This window comes from Dreissena polymorpha, chromosome 14 (assembly GCF_020536995.1).
Source record: "Dreissena polymorpha isolate Duluth1 chromosome 14, UMN_Dpol_1.0, whole genome shotgun sequence".
NCBI classification, from domain to species: domain Eukaryota; kingdom Metazoa; phylum Mollusca; class Bivalvia; order Myida; family Dreissenidae; genus Dreissena; species Dreissena polymorpha.
In genome coordinates, this window is record NC_068368.1 from 23,466,163 (window position 1) to 23,482,600 (window position 16,438).

The window sequence follows — 16,438 nt, forward strand, 5'->3', positions numbered from 1 at the left end:
ACAAGGGGTATTAGTAGGTTTGTTATTAGATGCTTCAAATAAATTTGTTCAACACACTTCTTCTTATGTGATATTTGTAGGATGTATCTTCTTATTTAAAATCATGTTTAAGTGGAAAGTGTCTTCATGCATTTGAGGCACATGCATTAAGTCCATTTTTCCCAACATGAGGCTCAAAACTTCTCCACTTCCTATTGCAGACTGCATGCTGTAATGTGGTAAAAGAAGCCTTGCATTCATGATGGAAGATGCTGTCAGTCGAAGTTCACTTGATTCATCATCAACTGGAGACGAATACGTTCTGGTGAACGCCGATCCAAAACTGAAAATAACAGGTAACCCAGGGTTCGACATAAACTTTTTTTTACAGCCAGACCATCGGACCAGCTCCTCTTAAAATGTACTAGCCCGAATCTGATGTCTACTAGACCATTAATGACATAGCAAATAAACAGAATTGTGTTGTGTAACTGTTTAATCAGGTTTCATCAGAAAATTAATAGTGAACACAAGAAAGTTATTTGATGCACAGAGTAAAAAATAATATAAAACTATTTAACAACATAAATTGTTTGTTATAATTTCACTGTTTATCACCAGTTAAACAAATGATGTCTGTACAGCAGGTGACATTTATTAAACGTTATCAAATTCTAGCCTCCTTGACCGCTGTGCTCCATGCTACCACAGCTCCAAGGCCCTCTTCCATCATAATCTGTGTCAGTTTTACCGTCTGATTCTTCTTTATTAACTTATTTGTCGGACGAAAATCCAACCTTGAACAAAGCCATTCTTTAAATTACATTCTCTCGTCTGCTACGCGGTCACCAAAATGTTTACATCGACGATAGCGATTTTGGATAGAAGTCGTAAAAACATGATGTAAAGTTCTATGACACTGTAGAAAATCATTAACTCTTTCAGTGCTGAAACGGAATTTTGAAGGTCTTTGCAAACAGTTTGGATCCAGATGAGACGCCACAGAACGTGGCGTCTCATCTGGATCCAAACTGTTTGCTATTCTGATAGTATTCTTTGAAAAAAATTGAAAATGCTAATTTTAAAAATTCAGCAGACAACATTTTAGCAGACTACAAATTTCCCAGCATGCAAAGGGTTAATATTCATGACAACCAATGGAAACAAGCTATTTCTGCGGGAAGCTCTCCTTCGCGTCTATAAATAGCGATGAATCATGTGAATGCTCCGCGTTTATTTATATACGCTAGTTTTGTTCTGATGTAAATAATGGATACAATTGTTATTTTACACATCAAGAGAAAAAGGTTTTCGGTTAGTTATAGTTATATGAATCAGTATAGATTTTGTATGTACGACCAGTCGGACAAGCTAGCCCACAGTTTTACTAGCCCGACCACCGATCTTACTAGACAATGTCTGTCGGACGTGCCTTAGTGTCGAACCCTGGGTAACCCAGTGTTGTTTTTTTTGTTAAATTTAGGGACATTATTGGACCTCATTCCCCATGTCAATAGCAGGCATTTCCCCAGGATTTTGGTCAGACACAGCAGCAAGGCAGCGCGGAAGGGGGTTTATGCAGAAGGGGGCGGGGAGTGGCGTGTTGATTTTTTCCTAAAGCAAAATCTACACTACTTTGAAGCTATTAAAACACAACATTTTCTTGTATTATTTTTTTATTTCGTCAATTTATTTTATTGAAGTAATATGTTTTAATTTTTAATAACAAGCAAAATACGATAGGCATTGGAACGCAAAACATGACAGAAAACAGCATCAACACCTTAGGCACTTTCACTCATTGTACTTTTTGACAGCGACGATTCATTAATAGTCTTAGCCAAGAAATTATTAATTGCAGATTTACCACACACAGGGACTGGTCATTTCAAGATTTTAGCATTCTATCTTTATCAAAGCTAAAGAAAGAAATGTTACAAGTGATAAGTATTTTTTTTAAACAAAGAAACTTTTGGATGTGAATACATAAAATCTTCATTCTGTTAATGTATAATCGCTATTTAGAAAATATTGGGAACATATTTTGTGTGGAGGTGAATGATCAATTGATACGCTTGACCAGTCAGGGATCATATTTTCCCGCAACATCAATCGGTCCGGATATAAATGGGGAAAAAGTATCCGAAAATTTATGTCCGAAATCATGACAAATTACATTAAAATATATACCATTGATTTGCCATTCATGAAGGTGATATAATAAATGTACAAGTAAAATTCCCTTGGGCATTTTTTTTAAACGGAACGAGTTTTCTCAACTGGTTTTATCATTTGCTATTTTATTGTTGTTTCGTGTGCTGTTTTATCAGACTTTTTCATAAGTCTATACCGATGTTTTAAATTGTTGTCGACTCGATAATAGCTGCTTACAAACATGCACTGAACCAAACAAATGTCTGCGCGTAGGTTGGCTACTGACAATAACACACCAAATAATTAAGAAATAATTCGTGTACATTATAGTTTGTTGTCAAATAACCCACGGCCTATAGTTAAGATGCGTAGGGAAATAATCACGAGAGCGAAACATTTGAAACCACGCATTAAATTTTCCCGTCGAGAGTTATTCAACAACAAAGTATAAAGAACACGAATGATTTCGATTCTAGCATGGTTTTACTAAAGATTTATACAATGTTTATTATTTTCTTGTGTACTATTTTATGTGAAGTTCCGCCCATAAAAATAGTTTTCGGCTGTTCTGTCGATCAGATCTGTGACTTTCATTCATAATTATATAACCGGATTATTACGCTGGTGGAAAATGTATCGGCATGTTTTGTATAGTTACAGAGCGTGCTTTCAGACGCGTCTTTTCGGATGCGTCTTTAATCCGCTGTTCACAAGTTTTTGATTCTTGTCCTGACCGGTTTAGAGACTGCAGCGAATGATTTATCACACCTAATCGAGATAAGAGTGTCATTAGGGTGTCTTAGCATGTACACTGTGTAATCGATTTCATGACATGGGAATTTTATCAAACAGAATCGAACCGACTGTTTGGGATTTTCAATCGGTCTTTCATGACCCCAATCGGTCTAGGACCGACAAAACATTAAAAAATATGATCCCTGAATAAATTAAATTACGCACAACGGCAACAAACACCAGTGACTGTTTATTTCTTTAACACAGCTGAAATAGTCGTTAACAGCAAAACTAAAACAAACACACAAATTGAACATGCCATTAATTGCTGTTACACCACATGTACCGGTAATATTCATTAATAGGGGACAAGCACCATGATTGACCCCCATTAACGACCCATATAAGGGGTTAGCCCCTTATTCACACCCAGCTGATTAGCGAGTGTATGCTTTGATTGGTTGTTTGCCAATGGCAGACACCATTCAGATCACAGCTTGCAATCGCTTGTGAAAATTTCAAGCATCATGGCAACATGATCTGAAAAAAGCGCCGCGGCAAAATTAATTTTGAAGTTCAGGTACCGCGGGGCCGCTGTGCAAAAATCGCCTGGGGAAATGCCTTCAATAGCCAGGTTTATATTTTTCCCAAATTACTGCCTATAACTACCCATTGAAGGTTTCCAAAAAAAAAGAATTGCAGCTCTTTGGGGTTAACTATGCTAAATATAATATTGAAAACATGTTTTCTTAATGTTAAAGTAGTTTTTAGCAAACATTAAATACACCAATGTTAGTCAAGACAACGTGATTTGTCCCAATCCTATGGTCCCCAGCCCCTTTTCCACTATGATTAAAAAACCCTCTGTAAACAAAGTGTAAATCTGGGCTGTCATAAGGAGGCATAATGTTATGGGTGGTTGTGAACTAAAATCTAAAAATGAATTTATTAAGCTGAACTAAGATAAGTAATTGAATTCATATCAAGTTAACTATAATATTGTTCATGATAATTAATATTTCAAGGAGAAAAAAGTTCTGTTGACTCTGTTATAATGATTGCTAACTATAAATGAATGTGTTAAAAGCCAAATGAGTATTGAAACATAGTAATCTTATGCAAAGCAGTTTAAATAGTTTATACAGATTTATATAGATAAAGAACTACACCTTTTGCCCATGTTTTGTAAATAATGTTTTTACCTTTGAGTTAAGTATTAAAAACATCACATAATTTTTATTAATAAAGTATCTTTACAAAATTCTTTAAAAAGTTTGGTCCTGCATGCAATTCTTATATTCAAGTATTTTAATTTACATATACCTGTACATGTATCTGCATTAAAAAACAGCAACAAAGCCATCAAGAGACAGTGGTTTTAAAGCTCTACCACTGCAAGTTCAGGGACATACATTGTCAGGGGCCCGTAAGATTCTTGCTGGATATCCTGAGAAATTTATGATGTCAACTTTACAAGACACAAATGTTGGCAAAAATTTGCCCATAGCTACATGACCTGTTAAAATAATTCATTGACTTGATAAAATCACATTGGTGAATAAAAGAAACAATTTATTGATGTAAAGTAAGCAAGCCTCTGGGAAAAGGGGCTCAATGCATGTGTGTCACGTGTTTTCCCTTATAAACCTAAGCAGTCTGCTAAAATGGAATTTTTATTTTAAAGAAATCTCTTCTAAACAAAAATCCAGTTTAGACGGAAACTATTTTCCTTGATTAGCCTGTGCGGATTGCACTGACTAATCTGGAACAAAACTTGACGCACTTACGTGTACATTTACCCTTTCCCACTTAGAAGCAAAGTGTAAATGGCTGTGTGCAAACAGCATTAAACCAGAACAGCCTGCGAGTAACTCACAATCTGTTCAGGTTTTATGCTGTTTGCTGCTCATCAGTACCTTGTGGTAAGAAATGAAGCCTTTTTAACATGACTCAAGTGAGAAAGGTCTGTTCAGGTTTTATGCTGTTTGCTGCTCATCAGTATCTAAGGTTTGGAAATGAAGCCGTTAAAACTTGAATCTAGTGAGAAAGGTCTTTAATCAAATTTAACTTTTTAAGGGACTACAAATGTGTCAAAATACGTATCTAAGTGGTAAAGGGTTAAATACGTATCTAAGTGGTGAAGGGTTAAATACGTATCTAAGTGGTGAAGGGTTAAATATGTATCTAAGTGATAAAGGGTTTAATGCGTATCTAAGTGGTAAAGGGTTAAATACGTATCTAAGTGGTGAAGGGTTAAATACGTATCTTAAGTGGTGAAGGGTTAAATATGTATCTAAGTGGTGATTGGTTAAATACGTATCTTAGTGGTGAAGGGTTAAATACGTATCTAAGTGGTGAAGGGTTAAATACAAATCTAAGTGGTGAAGGGTTAAATGCATATCTAAGTGGTGAAGGGTTAAATACGTATCTAAGTGGTGAAGGGTTAATATGTATCTAAGTGGTGAAGGGTTAAATACGTATCTAAGTGGTGAAAGGTTAAACACGTATCTAAGTGGTGAAGGGTTAAATACGTATCGAAGTGGTGAAGGGTTAAAAAACGTATCGAAGTGTTGAAGGGTTAAATATGTATCTAAGTGGTGAAGTGTTAAAAACGTATCTAAGTGGTAAAGGGTTAAATACCTATCTAAGTGGTGAAGGTTTAAATACGTATCTAAGTGGTAAAGGGTAAAATATGTATCTAAGTGGTAAAGGGTTAAATAAGTATCTAAGTGGTGAAGGGTTAAATATGTATCTGAGTTGTAAAGGGTTAAATATGTATCTAAGTGGTAAAGGGTTAAATATGTATCTAAGTGGTAAAGGGTTAAGCCCTGTTTTACCATCTAGTAAGGCTCACTTGGATGTTTCAGGCGATATTAATGACTTGAACACAGAGGTCAGTGATCAGGAGAGCATCAAGAGTCGACGAGGCAGTAGAATGGCCGACAGTGCGGAGAGAGATATCGGTCATGTGATCCCAAGTAGCCAATCAGTTGATGTTCTCAACACAAACATGTCGGCAGACACCGGTATGATATTTTCATGTAACACTTGACTCTATGGACTTTATTAAAACCAGGGAGGCGTGTTTTGTGATTTTGTATTGAGACGTGTCGGCAAATAGTCACATTCAGTAAAAGTTTTTATTATCCCCACGCTTTTTTAAAAGCGTGAGGATATTGCGGTTATCTCCGCCATCTGTCCGTCCGTCCGTCCTGGCCACTATCTCCTCCTAAACTATTATAAGCACTAGAACCTTGAAACTTACACACATGGTAGCTATGAGCATATGTGCAACCCTGCACTATTTGGAATTTTGATCTGACCCCTGGGTAAAAAGTTATGGGAGTTGGGGTGAGATTTTCACTCTTTTTTGTGCCCCCGGTATGGTCGCATTGGCCATAACTTTTTGCAATATTGAAGATAGCAACTTGATATTTGGCATGCATGTTTATCTCATGATGCTGCACATTTTCAGTGGTGAAAGGTCAAGGTCATCCTTCAAGGTCAAAGGTCTAAAAAAACATCCAAGGGAAGTAATAAGCTTTAAAGGGTGGTAAGTAATGAACCTGCCAAATGATAAAAAATTAAAAAAAAAAAATCAAAGAGGCGCAGGAGGGGCATTGGGTTTCTGACAAACACATCTTTTGTTTTATGTTATTTTACTGAACATCTCTTATGACAATACGGTCAATCTCAACTATGCATGGCCCCATTACCAGCCCTGGAGTGCACCCAGGGTCAAACATGCGGCTTTGGTATACGCATTGGCCTCTGGCGCGCCATTTCTAGTTATTGTTGGTGTTGCTATGATTTATATATATGAACTTTATTAAAAATGTCCTACCTGGATTGCACTTCTCTTCCTTATCTTATTAACAAGTGATTTTCAATTATAACAATTTGATCACCAGCAGCGTGCAAATCATCCCGCTATGTTTTTTAAAATATTAAACATCACTGCTTCTTTTTGAATTTTTTTGCCAAAAGAAACTTAAAATTCTCATCCTACTTTTTTAACATCATCCGCCTTATTTTAAGTTAAATAAAACCCCTGTTGGCTCTGGTTTTCAGTATGTGATAATTTTGTGAAAATATTCAAAAAGGTATTATTTTGCGAAATTGCAAATAAAATGTACTTGCTGTCTAAACAAGTTCTGAATAAACATAATATTGAGTTTACAGATCCATCCAAAAATAATCATTTGTGGTGGCCAATTGTAGGCCAAAATGTTGACTCATTCCCCTGCTTTTGACAAAGAAGACTTGTATTATTTCAGTATCATGTATTGAAACCCAAAAATTTGATACACAATCAGACTATATTGAGAATTTTTTTAGACCAAACCATTACATACAACTTGTCAATGTCTCAATATAAAAATGACACTGCCATAATTATAGGTTATTAGACGTTTCACTGTACAATATGGAGATATATTTGGACAAGCACACAGTTTAAGTCATATTGGACGAGCCGTTAGGCGAGTCCAATATGACTTCAAACTGTGTGCGAGTCCAAATATATCACGTATTGTACAGTTTAAACGTCTAATAATATTTTTATTCTATATCCCTTTCTAACGCTCTTTTGTTTCTTCTTAAAAATATATTACCAAACCAGCTTTCCGTATTTTTATTTTCATTCACTTGATTACGCAATTTATGACGTATCTCGTGTAACGTCATTTCTCTGACGAAACATACTAGTATAAGCAAGACTTCTGCATTTTAGGGACAACACTAATCACTATGGACGTGTTTGTGTTAAAAGTAAATTAATCATTTTTTTTTTAATTCATCGAACGAATCCAAAACGTATTTCGGATTGTGTGTTTGTAATGCATAATTGTTAACTTCGATAGGAATAAAACAACTCGCTCCGACAGGATTACGAATTCGTAAATCGTGTTTTGGGTCAGAATGGTTAGAATGGGATACAAACGCTATCAAAGAAAGTGTGGATTTAAATACATTTCGATAAAGGGATGGAAGAACAGAAAATGGAAAGGCATATCATTGAACTGTGTTGCTATAAGCATTGGATTAAAGCTGTCATTGAGGTTAATAAAGTAGAGTTTTTGTTTTGCTGTTGCATTTGTTTTTCAATTTCAAATAATAACAATATCACTTGCTGTTGCATTTGTTTTAATTTCTAACATTTATCCAATTTATTCATTTAAGAAATACAATCTAAATATCGCCTGTGTGAATCGAACATTGTACATTCGGATACTTTTTCTTGGTAACGGCTTTTATCGTTATAAAACAATTGCTTAGTGCACTTGTACTCAACTGTCCAATATGGAAAAAATACAGACTTTTTGGATCCAATACCGGAATATATTGGACGGTCACGTGGTACTTATGAAGAATGCCAATTGGATGAATTTATTGGATATAGAATAAAACATTATATTAGCCTTGTTGGTGGAAAACTGGTCTTAATGCATGTGCATTTAGTTTCGTCCAAGATTAGCTTGTGCAGACAGCAGGTACGACACTTTTCGCCTAGACTGGATTTTCCTTAAGAAGCGACTTCTTCAAACGAGAAATTCCATTCAAGCGGAAAGTGTTGTCCCTGATAACCCTTGTCAAAAAAGTGAGCAAAGTCCGGTTATAACCCAGTTTTAAACTGGGTTTAACCCTGTGGTATTGGCACCGAGCTAAAAGCGAGTCTTTTAAACACACTTTTTGCTTACCGACTTGGTTTTATCTGAGTTGAATCTTGGTTTAACTCGCTTAAAGCCAACATAGTGGGTTTTTTAACCGTCTTAAGTGGGTTTAAAGTGAGTTTTTTTCAGGCATCTGTGTTTAACTCTGCGGTATTTGCACTGTGCTAAAAGCGGGTTTTTCAGACACGCTTTTAGCTTACCGACTGGGTTTTTTAGCTTACCGACTTGGTTTTTTCTGAGTTAAATCTTGGTTTAACTCGCTTTAAACCAACATAGTTGGTTTTTTAACCATCTTAAGTGGGTTTAAAGTGAGTATGATTTTCTACAAGTTGGTTTTTTGAGGTTTTTTAAACATGCTTAGACCAACTTCTGTCTGTAGAGTTGGTTTTAAGTGGGTAAAAAGTGTGTTTTTTATGTGAGCTATAAGCAGGCTAAACACGGTTTTTAAGTGAGCGAAAAGTGAGCTGAAAGCACGCCTTTGCTAGTTTTTTTCACAGTGAAAACATGCTTTTAACTCGCTTTAAACCTATTTATTAACAGTATTTTATCTGTGAAAAAAACAAAAGCAATTTGTGGGTGTGGGTAAGTTGATTTTTGTGGGTTTTAACAGTGTTTTAGTGAGTTTTTTTTAAGAAAGTAGGTTTTTTGTGAGCCTTTTGTGGGATTTTGCAGTGTGAAAAAAAATAATTTTGGACTGATATGTTCTAGAAAAAATGTTTTTTGTGAAGCAATTACAACAGTTCATTATAAGCCCCATGTGGTTAAAAGGGAAAAAAACACAATGTGTACGAAAATTATGTTTATATGACAAAAATAGTACACCGCAAATTAATACAAACAGAATATTTTTACAATACATTATACAATAATAGACATTTATGGAAGATTTTAAAGCAAAAGGTTGACCGCAATGGACCACTGCGGGTGGAGTATTTAGACCGCAGCTGCTGCAGAGACCTGGATCTCAGCTGTTGGAGGTACCTGAACCGCAGTGGAATGAGGAACCTGGATTTCAGCTTATGGAGGGACCTTGACGGCATACGGTATTGGGACCTGCACAGCAGCTACTGGAGAGACCTTGACCGCTAGGGGACCTGGAAAGCAGCCAGTGCAGGGACCTAGACCTGATCTTGGCGGATGGAGGGACCTGGAAAGCAGGTGGTAGAGACCTGGAAAGCGGGCGCTGGAGCGACATGTAGTTGTACCATTGATGCTGCTTGTGTCCTTCTCCTCTTGAGCATCTCTTACGCCAGTTGATCTGCAAAGGATTAATACCATATCACTTTCAAAAGGGCAAGGCATTCTTCAAACATGTTGATTGGTTATGTTTTCGTTCCACTTAACTATGAAACATTGCTGTTATGGTAATCTTGTTGCTTTAATAATAATAAATTTAAGTTATTTGCTTGTTGTTTTTGTTTGTTTATTTTTGAAATTTTAATCCCGTGATCACATGTGACTTAGCACTTTTCATCAATTATTAAAAGAAATTGCGTTTGGTAGAAAATGCAGTTTGAAAATGTACCAAGATGCGTGGTCTCATTTGGCTGTGTGGTCTGGTGTCATTGTAAATGCATTAACCTGTATCGTTTACCTCTCAACAAATCGAGCTTTCTTGGTCAAGGACAGGGCGAGGTTTTCCCACTCTTGTTCCCCTCAAGTTTGCCAGCTTGTGCAGGGTAAAAACCAGGTTTAAAAGTCCATACATCAGGCAGGCGATGATGCACATTCTTTCCAAAGGATCTTCCCATCGATGTCAATTTTGCCTTGTGGCAAGAGTTTAACCTTCAAAATTAAAATATATAATTTCTAATTAAGTTACTTAAGTATGAGGGAAAGAAATCCGTTCAGTAATAACCAGAAATAGATATAAATAAAATTTTAGATGACAATAACCATGAAACACAACCATAATTATTCACTGTACACAACATTTACACTTTTTCATGTGTAAGTTTATCTATTTTTGCTTCAAAATGTGTTGTTTATCCTTTAAATTGCAATACAATAACTTATCCATTTACATTTCCCAGTGACAATACATAAATATGATAATGATCATAATTAATTCAATAAACTAAATAAAAAAGGGATGAAGAAATGACAATACAAACCTGTGAAAACTGTTCTTCAGTATTCCAAAAATCAACAGGCAGTTCAACCTCCTTTCCAACCAACTTATTATTGATTTCCACATTGCAGTAAAAAACACATTGTTTTCATCACACAATACTTCATGCTGAAAGAATTTCAAGACATTTTACACTGCCATTATAAGTCTTTCACTTCTTTATATTAATGTTGCTGAATTAAATTTAGCTCAATATTAAATTGCTGACACCAGCTTGTTTTTCAAAAGTTGTTGTTTTCAAAAAGATAACTTCCTAAGTGCAATAGCCAATCAAAAGCCTTATATCTTATTCCACACAGCCTTATCTCTAGGCAAACCCCATCAGTAGCCTTATCTACCCCTAGATAATCAGTACCCTGTTTAGCTCTGAATGCCTGAAAGATTGTTATCTGTTTATTGTTAGTGGTGTGAAATAAGGGTGTTTTTAGGTATTGTCTTGTTATTTTGTTGACAGTTTATGTAACACAGGTCATGTTTGGCATTTTATTATTTTATTGCAAATTAAGAAAATAGATATGATAGTATCATATGCAAATATCAAAATCTTGCATAACTTATGTACAAAAATAAATAGATTATTTCCAAAATAATGTTTCCAATACCATAATTATTTAAATATGCAGATTAAACAAGTAAATACTGTTTTAAACAAATATAAACAATCATATGAGATTGTTTAAAAAAAATAAAAAAATAAAGACATAAAACAATCATAAGATATTGTTTATAATAAAAACAAACAAAAAGAAAAAATTCAAAGTGAAACACAAACTATTTCATTTTCATGTATAAAACTAAGCTTGACCATTGTTATAGTTTTTGTCAGTGATACTTGTTGTCCATCTGTGAACCTGTGATGTTCTGAAAGAGCCATTTTCATCCAATATTCCCTAAAAAATTATGGGGAGCACACAAATGTACAATAGGGACAATGGCAAACAAGCTGTAAAAAAAGCCCCTTTACAATTGACCTGTATTATTTATGGCTATAAACATCAAACAAAGACCCAGTTGAAGAATTATTGTTTCATTGATGAGTTATATTAATAAACAAAAGACCAACTTGTTGAAAAGTGTGTTAAAGTGAGTCTTTAAGCCTCGTTGCAGCTCTCAACTTATTTACGAAAAGACCAAGTTAAACTCGCTTAAACCCACTTCTGTTTAAAAAAAGACCAACTTCTGTTGTAAAAGACTCGCTTATAAAACAAAAAGACACACTTTAACACACATAAACCAACTCATAAATAAAAAGGCTCACTTTTGACACACAAAAAACCGACTTCTTACAGAAAAAAACTCGCTTAAACACACATCTTCTTAAAATAACCAACTTTAAACTCAGTTAAGCACAGTTTAGCGCACATAAAACTCACTTTTATTAGCAAAAACCAACTTCCGCTAAGAAAAACTCAGAAAAAACACAGTTTTATGTTGGTTTAAGTGTGTTTTGGTATGAAAGTGGGTTATTTTTTGACAAGGGAAGCCTGTGCTTCCTGCACAGGCTAATCTGGGAAACACTTAAGGCCCAAGCATTTAGCCCAGTTTTCCCAGAACAAGTCTTATATATCGGAATGAATTAATAATTTCTTATGCGGAGGTTTTCACATTTAAGCCTCTAAGAATTGTGATATCATCTTTTAAGGGGCCTAAATACTTGTGAGGTTTAGTGAGACAAAAGCCAAAGATGGAATTAAGTTTGTTTAATTTTCATGAAGGCAACAATTGTTTTAATACCGTGAATTATCAAATAAGTTTAAACTTTATTTTACCAGAACCGACTCAATTGTAGTACTCAATTATTGAAATTGTATTAACACAAATGATTTGTAAGCCATATTAATACGTGGATTTTGATAGATTATATTATAAAGCATTTTTTAGCAGTTTTAAACGGATGTTTAATTCAACCTTTTATATCACTATCAGATATGACAATGTAGTATTTTGTTTGTTTCCTTCTTTTATCCACAGCTGGGAGAGATTTGGACCTTTGTCCCACAATCAGATCTATTATGAGTTATGTTTGTGGTACTTAGAGTTTGATTCCAAATTAAGTTCCTTAAAGATGATTTTTTAGTTTTGCCATTTTTTATACAACAGTTAAAATCAATCATTTTTGCATAAGATCATTTTAGCACAAGGAAATGTTCTATATATAGATTTCCTTAAGTGTTCTAGAACATCATATTTTAACTAAAAACTGTGGTTGTTGTGATTTGCAGTGCATTCAGTTGCATGTTACCAATAGTTCATGTGTATAATGTAGTAAATAGGCTTCAATTACTATCACGTAACTCCTCGCATGTGCAGAGTTTAATGGCTGGTAGGCAAGTGATTTCTCCCCTGGCAAGTCAATTTTCACTGCAACTTTGCTCTGGTATTTGTTTTTTGCAGTTGATTATCTCTGTTAGATAATATCAGTGTTTATATATAAGTTCTTTGTGAAACTGATTTAGTTCGGTCATTTGCATTTTAGTTGCCAATCAAACTGCTTTCTTTTCGGCATTGTGTACAATATGGCCGAAGTGATGTAACAATTTGAAATTCAGACATTATTTTACCAAACTACCTCAAAGCCATGATATAGTAGCACCAATATAGTTTGTAAACCTCATGAAAACAATACTGGAAGAAGACTAAACAATACTGGAAGAAGACTAAACAATACTGGAAGAAGACTTAAAGGGTCTTTATTGCACATTTTGAGGAACCTTACAGTCCGGAAAACAAGAATTTTCACATTATATGTTAAGTAAGTTTTTAAAAGCAGTAATAAGTATTTCTTATTCACTATAGTTCCAAACTGTGGCTGAAAGATAATTATCACAACGGATTATTAAATTAAAAAACATGTGTGCAGTTCTCCAGCTAGGCCTAAATGGAAGGGCGCCCGCCCTGCCCTTCCGAAGCCTCGCCCTGCCCTTTTATTTACAAAAAAAATAGAAATAATTTTATTTTAGACATGATAATTTATAAATCTCTAATTACATTGTAAGTAATTTATTCCTCATTGTAGACATTTTATTTGAATGGTTTAATAATAATGGGAATAATATATTCTAACAATTATTAATAAAATATAAATTAATATGCAACAAGGAACAATACAGATACGCTGGCGCGCTCGTTAGTCCCTTTTGACGAAATACTGCTCTTCGAAAGTGCCCTTGTAGCAAAATAGCCCCCCTGCCCTTTTCAAATCCTAGCTGGAGCACTGCGTGTGAACATGTTATGCATATGTTTGTTTATAATTATATCAATCAAAGATTTGGCAACTTTTCTTAACTGCAGGCAAATAGATCTGTAATAAAGTAGCTTTGAAAATCAAATTCTTGCATAGACCCCTTCAAATACTGCTATAATGATTTTGACACGTATTTGGAGTTTATAGCCACCAGAAAAAAGTTAATTTAGAAGTCCCTCATATAGTAAAACAAGAGATATCACCCACACTTAAACAAAGTTACCACCCCTTTTTCAGGAGCCCAAATACCCTCCGGTAACGCAGCAGGGTCCGTGTCACTGCCCACTACGCCGACAGGGGACTGTATTGTGTTTCACGGAGTTACCTACCTTGGCTGCGCGGTAGTCAACGCCCCTCGTAGCGAGGTCGAGATATATCGGAACATGGCGATCCTTAATGAGCAGTGTCTGGGGGCCATGCCCATCGTCTTGTCCGTGCCTGCCACTGCGGACGGCATTGTCAGGTTTGTATAATCCTTTACCACTTAGAGCCCAGTTGCTCGAAGCACCTTTAACCCTTTACCACTTAGAAACGTATTTTGATTCATTTGTTGTCTCTTAGAAAGTTGAATTAAATTTTAAAGACCTTTCTTACTAAATTCAAGTTTAAAGGCGTCATTTCCAACCCTTAGATACTGATGAGCAGCAAACAGCATAAAACCTGAACAGACTGCGAGTTACTCGCAGGCTGTTCTGGTTTTATGCTGTTTGCACGTAGCCATTTTTACTCTGCTTCTGAGTGGGAAAGGGTTTAGATAATATTAACATTACAGTTAAGCTTAATGCCCGTAATGTATCCTTAAGTATAAATGCATTCACTGGCTGTTTTGGTTTTATGCTGGTTGCATATAGACATGGTCGATTTGCTATGAATGGGAACGGGATAATTTAATGATTTATGCATATTACCCATTTGCAGTCCATTAGAAAATCATATACAATTATTTTTTTTATTACTAGATTCGAAATTTAAGGCGTTATTTCCAACTTTAAGATCTTTATGAGCAGCAAACAGCATAAAACCTGAAAAGTCTGCGAGTTACTAAGATAAAATTGTTTCCAGATGGTTTTATCCTAAAATTACCTTTTGCCCCTCTATAATTTTCTTAAGGTTACTACTACTGATTACTTACAATCTTAAAGCAATATTTGCAAAATTGTAAAGGGTATTTACTCAAATACTTCTCTTATATGGAGCTCTTACGTAATGAAGTTCCTTCTTGGGGTAATTCTTAGACAAGCACAGATTATGTAGGAAAACATGTTTGATCAAAAATAATTATTTTTATAGTTCAGCATAAAACTGTTGTTCTTAAAATAGCAGTATCATTAAAATAACAAATACTAAAAATCAACAAATATTTTGCAAAATATTTCGTAAAATAAAGTTAACCCATAAAAAAAATCAGTGTTCCTTATTGCAAAAGCCAACTTTTCAACGCTACTGTGGTATGGTATCAAAGAGTTAATGAGATACAAAATGCTCATTTTTATTTTGTTGTTGCACAATATATATTATATTTTAATTTCCTGCAACAATATTATTCATATGACACACAAACACTAACTTGGTGCATGAACATGTGTTGAATATATTGTCCCGCAAAAAAACGAAAAAGAGTGTTACCAGACCACATCTAGGGTTGAAATTTTGGTCGTTGAAATTTTGGTCGTTGAAATTTTGGCTATTGCTATATGAAAAATGATTTTTATGTGTACAAAATATTTTATGATTTTGAGTGTACAATATATATTCGTTGATTTTGAGGGTTTATGGGCTTTTAACTGCAATATAATTTTAATATTGTAAGATAACGGATGAAACCCAGAAGATTCATATTATGATCAAGTTTTTCAAATTTAAAATTCAGGCAAAGCATGAGAGTTGTATGTGTGTGTATTTCTTATTTGTTGTTTCTTGGAATTTTTATTAAACCAGCATCTTTATTGTGTACACTGTTTAACAGTCTGAATATTGTTGATACTAATTAGTTTTGCAATGATTCTTATTTTACTAATAATTTTGAATGTTAAGTAAAATTAGTGGCATGTTTTTATGTCCCCCACCACTATAGTGGGGGACATATTGTTTTTGCCCTGTCTGTTGGTTTGTTTGTTGGTATGTTTGTTTGCCACAACTTTAACATTTGCCATAACTTTTGCAAAAATGAAGATAGCAACTTCATAATTGGCATGCATGTGTATCTCATGGAGCTGCACATTTTGAGTGGTGAAAGGTCAAGGTCATCCTTCAAGGTCAAAGGTCAATAATATGGGTCAAAATCGCTCATTAAATGTACACTTTTGCAATATTGAAGCTAGCAACTTGATATTTGGCATGCACGTGTATCTCATGGAGCTGCACATTTTGAGAGGTGAAAGGTTAAGGTCATCCTTCAAGGTCAAAGGTCATATATATGGGGACATAGTGTTTCACAAAAACATAGCTTGTTTTTTCCTGTTTTCTTATTGACCTTAAAGTGTACATGTATTTATTTTTTAATACAAACAGTTGGTGATGTGT

General features: G+C 34.7%; 1 protein-coding gene across 1 annotated transcript in view; it reads left to right on the top strand.

The window, feature by feature from the left end:
• Positions 1-16,438, top strand: part of LOC127857226 (rab GTPase-activating protein 1-like) — a 67,248-nt gene that overhangs the window by 908 nt on the left and 49,902 nt on the right. Inside the window, 3 exon segments of the mRNA XM_052393640.1 lie at positions 201-335; positions 5,736-5,894; positions 14,153-14,378. Coding sequence (XP_052249600.1) covers positions 239-335; positions 5,736-5,894; positions 14,153-14,378 — 482 coding nt within the window. The 5' untranslated portion in view covers positions 201-238.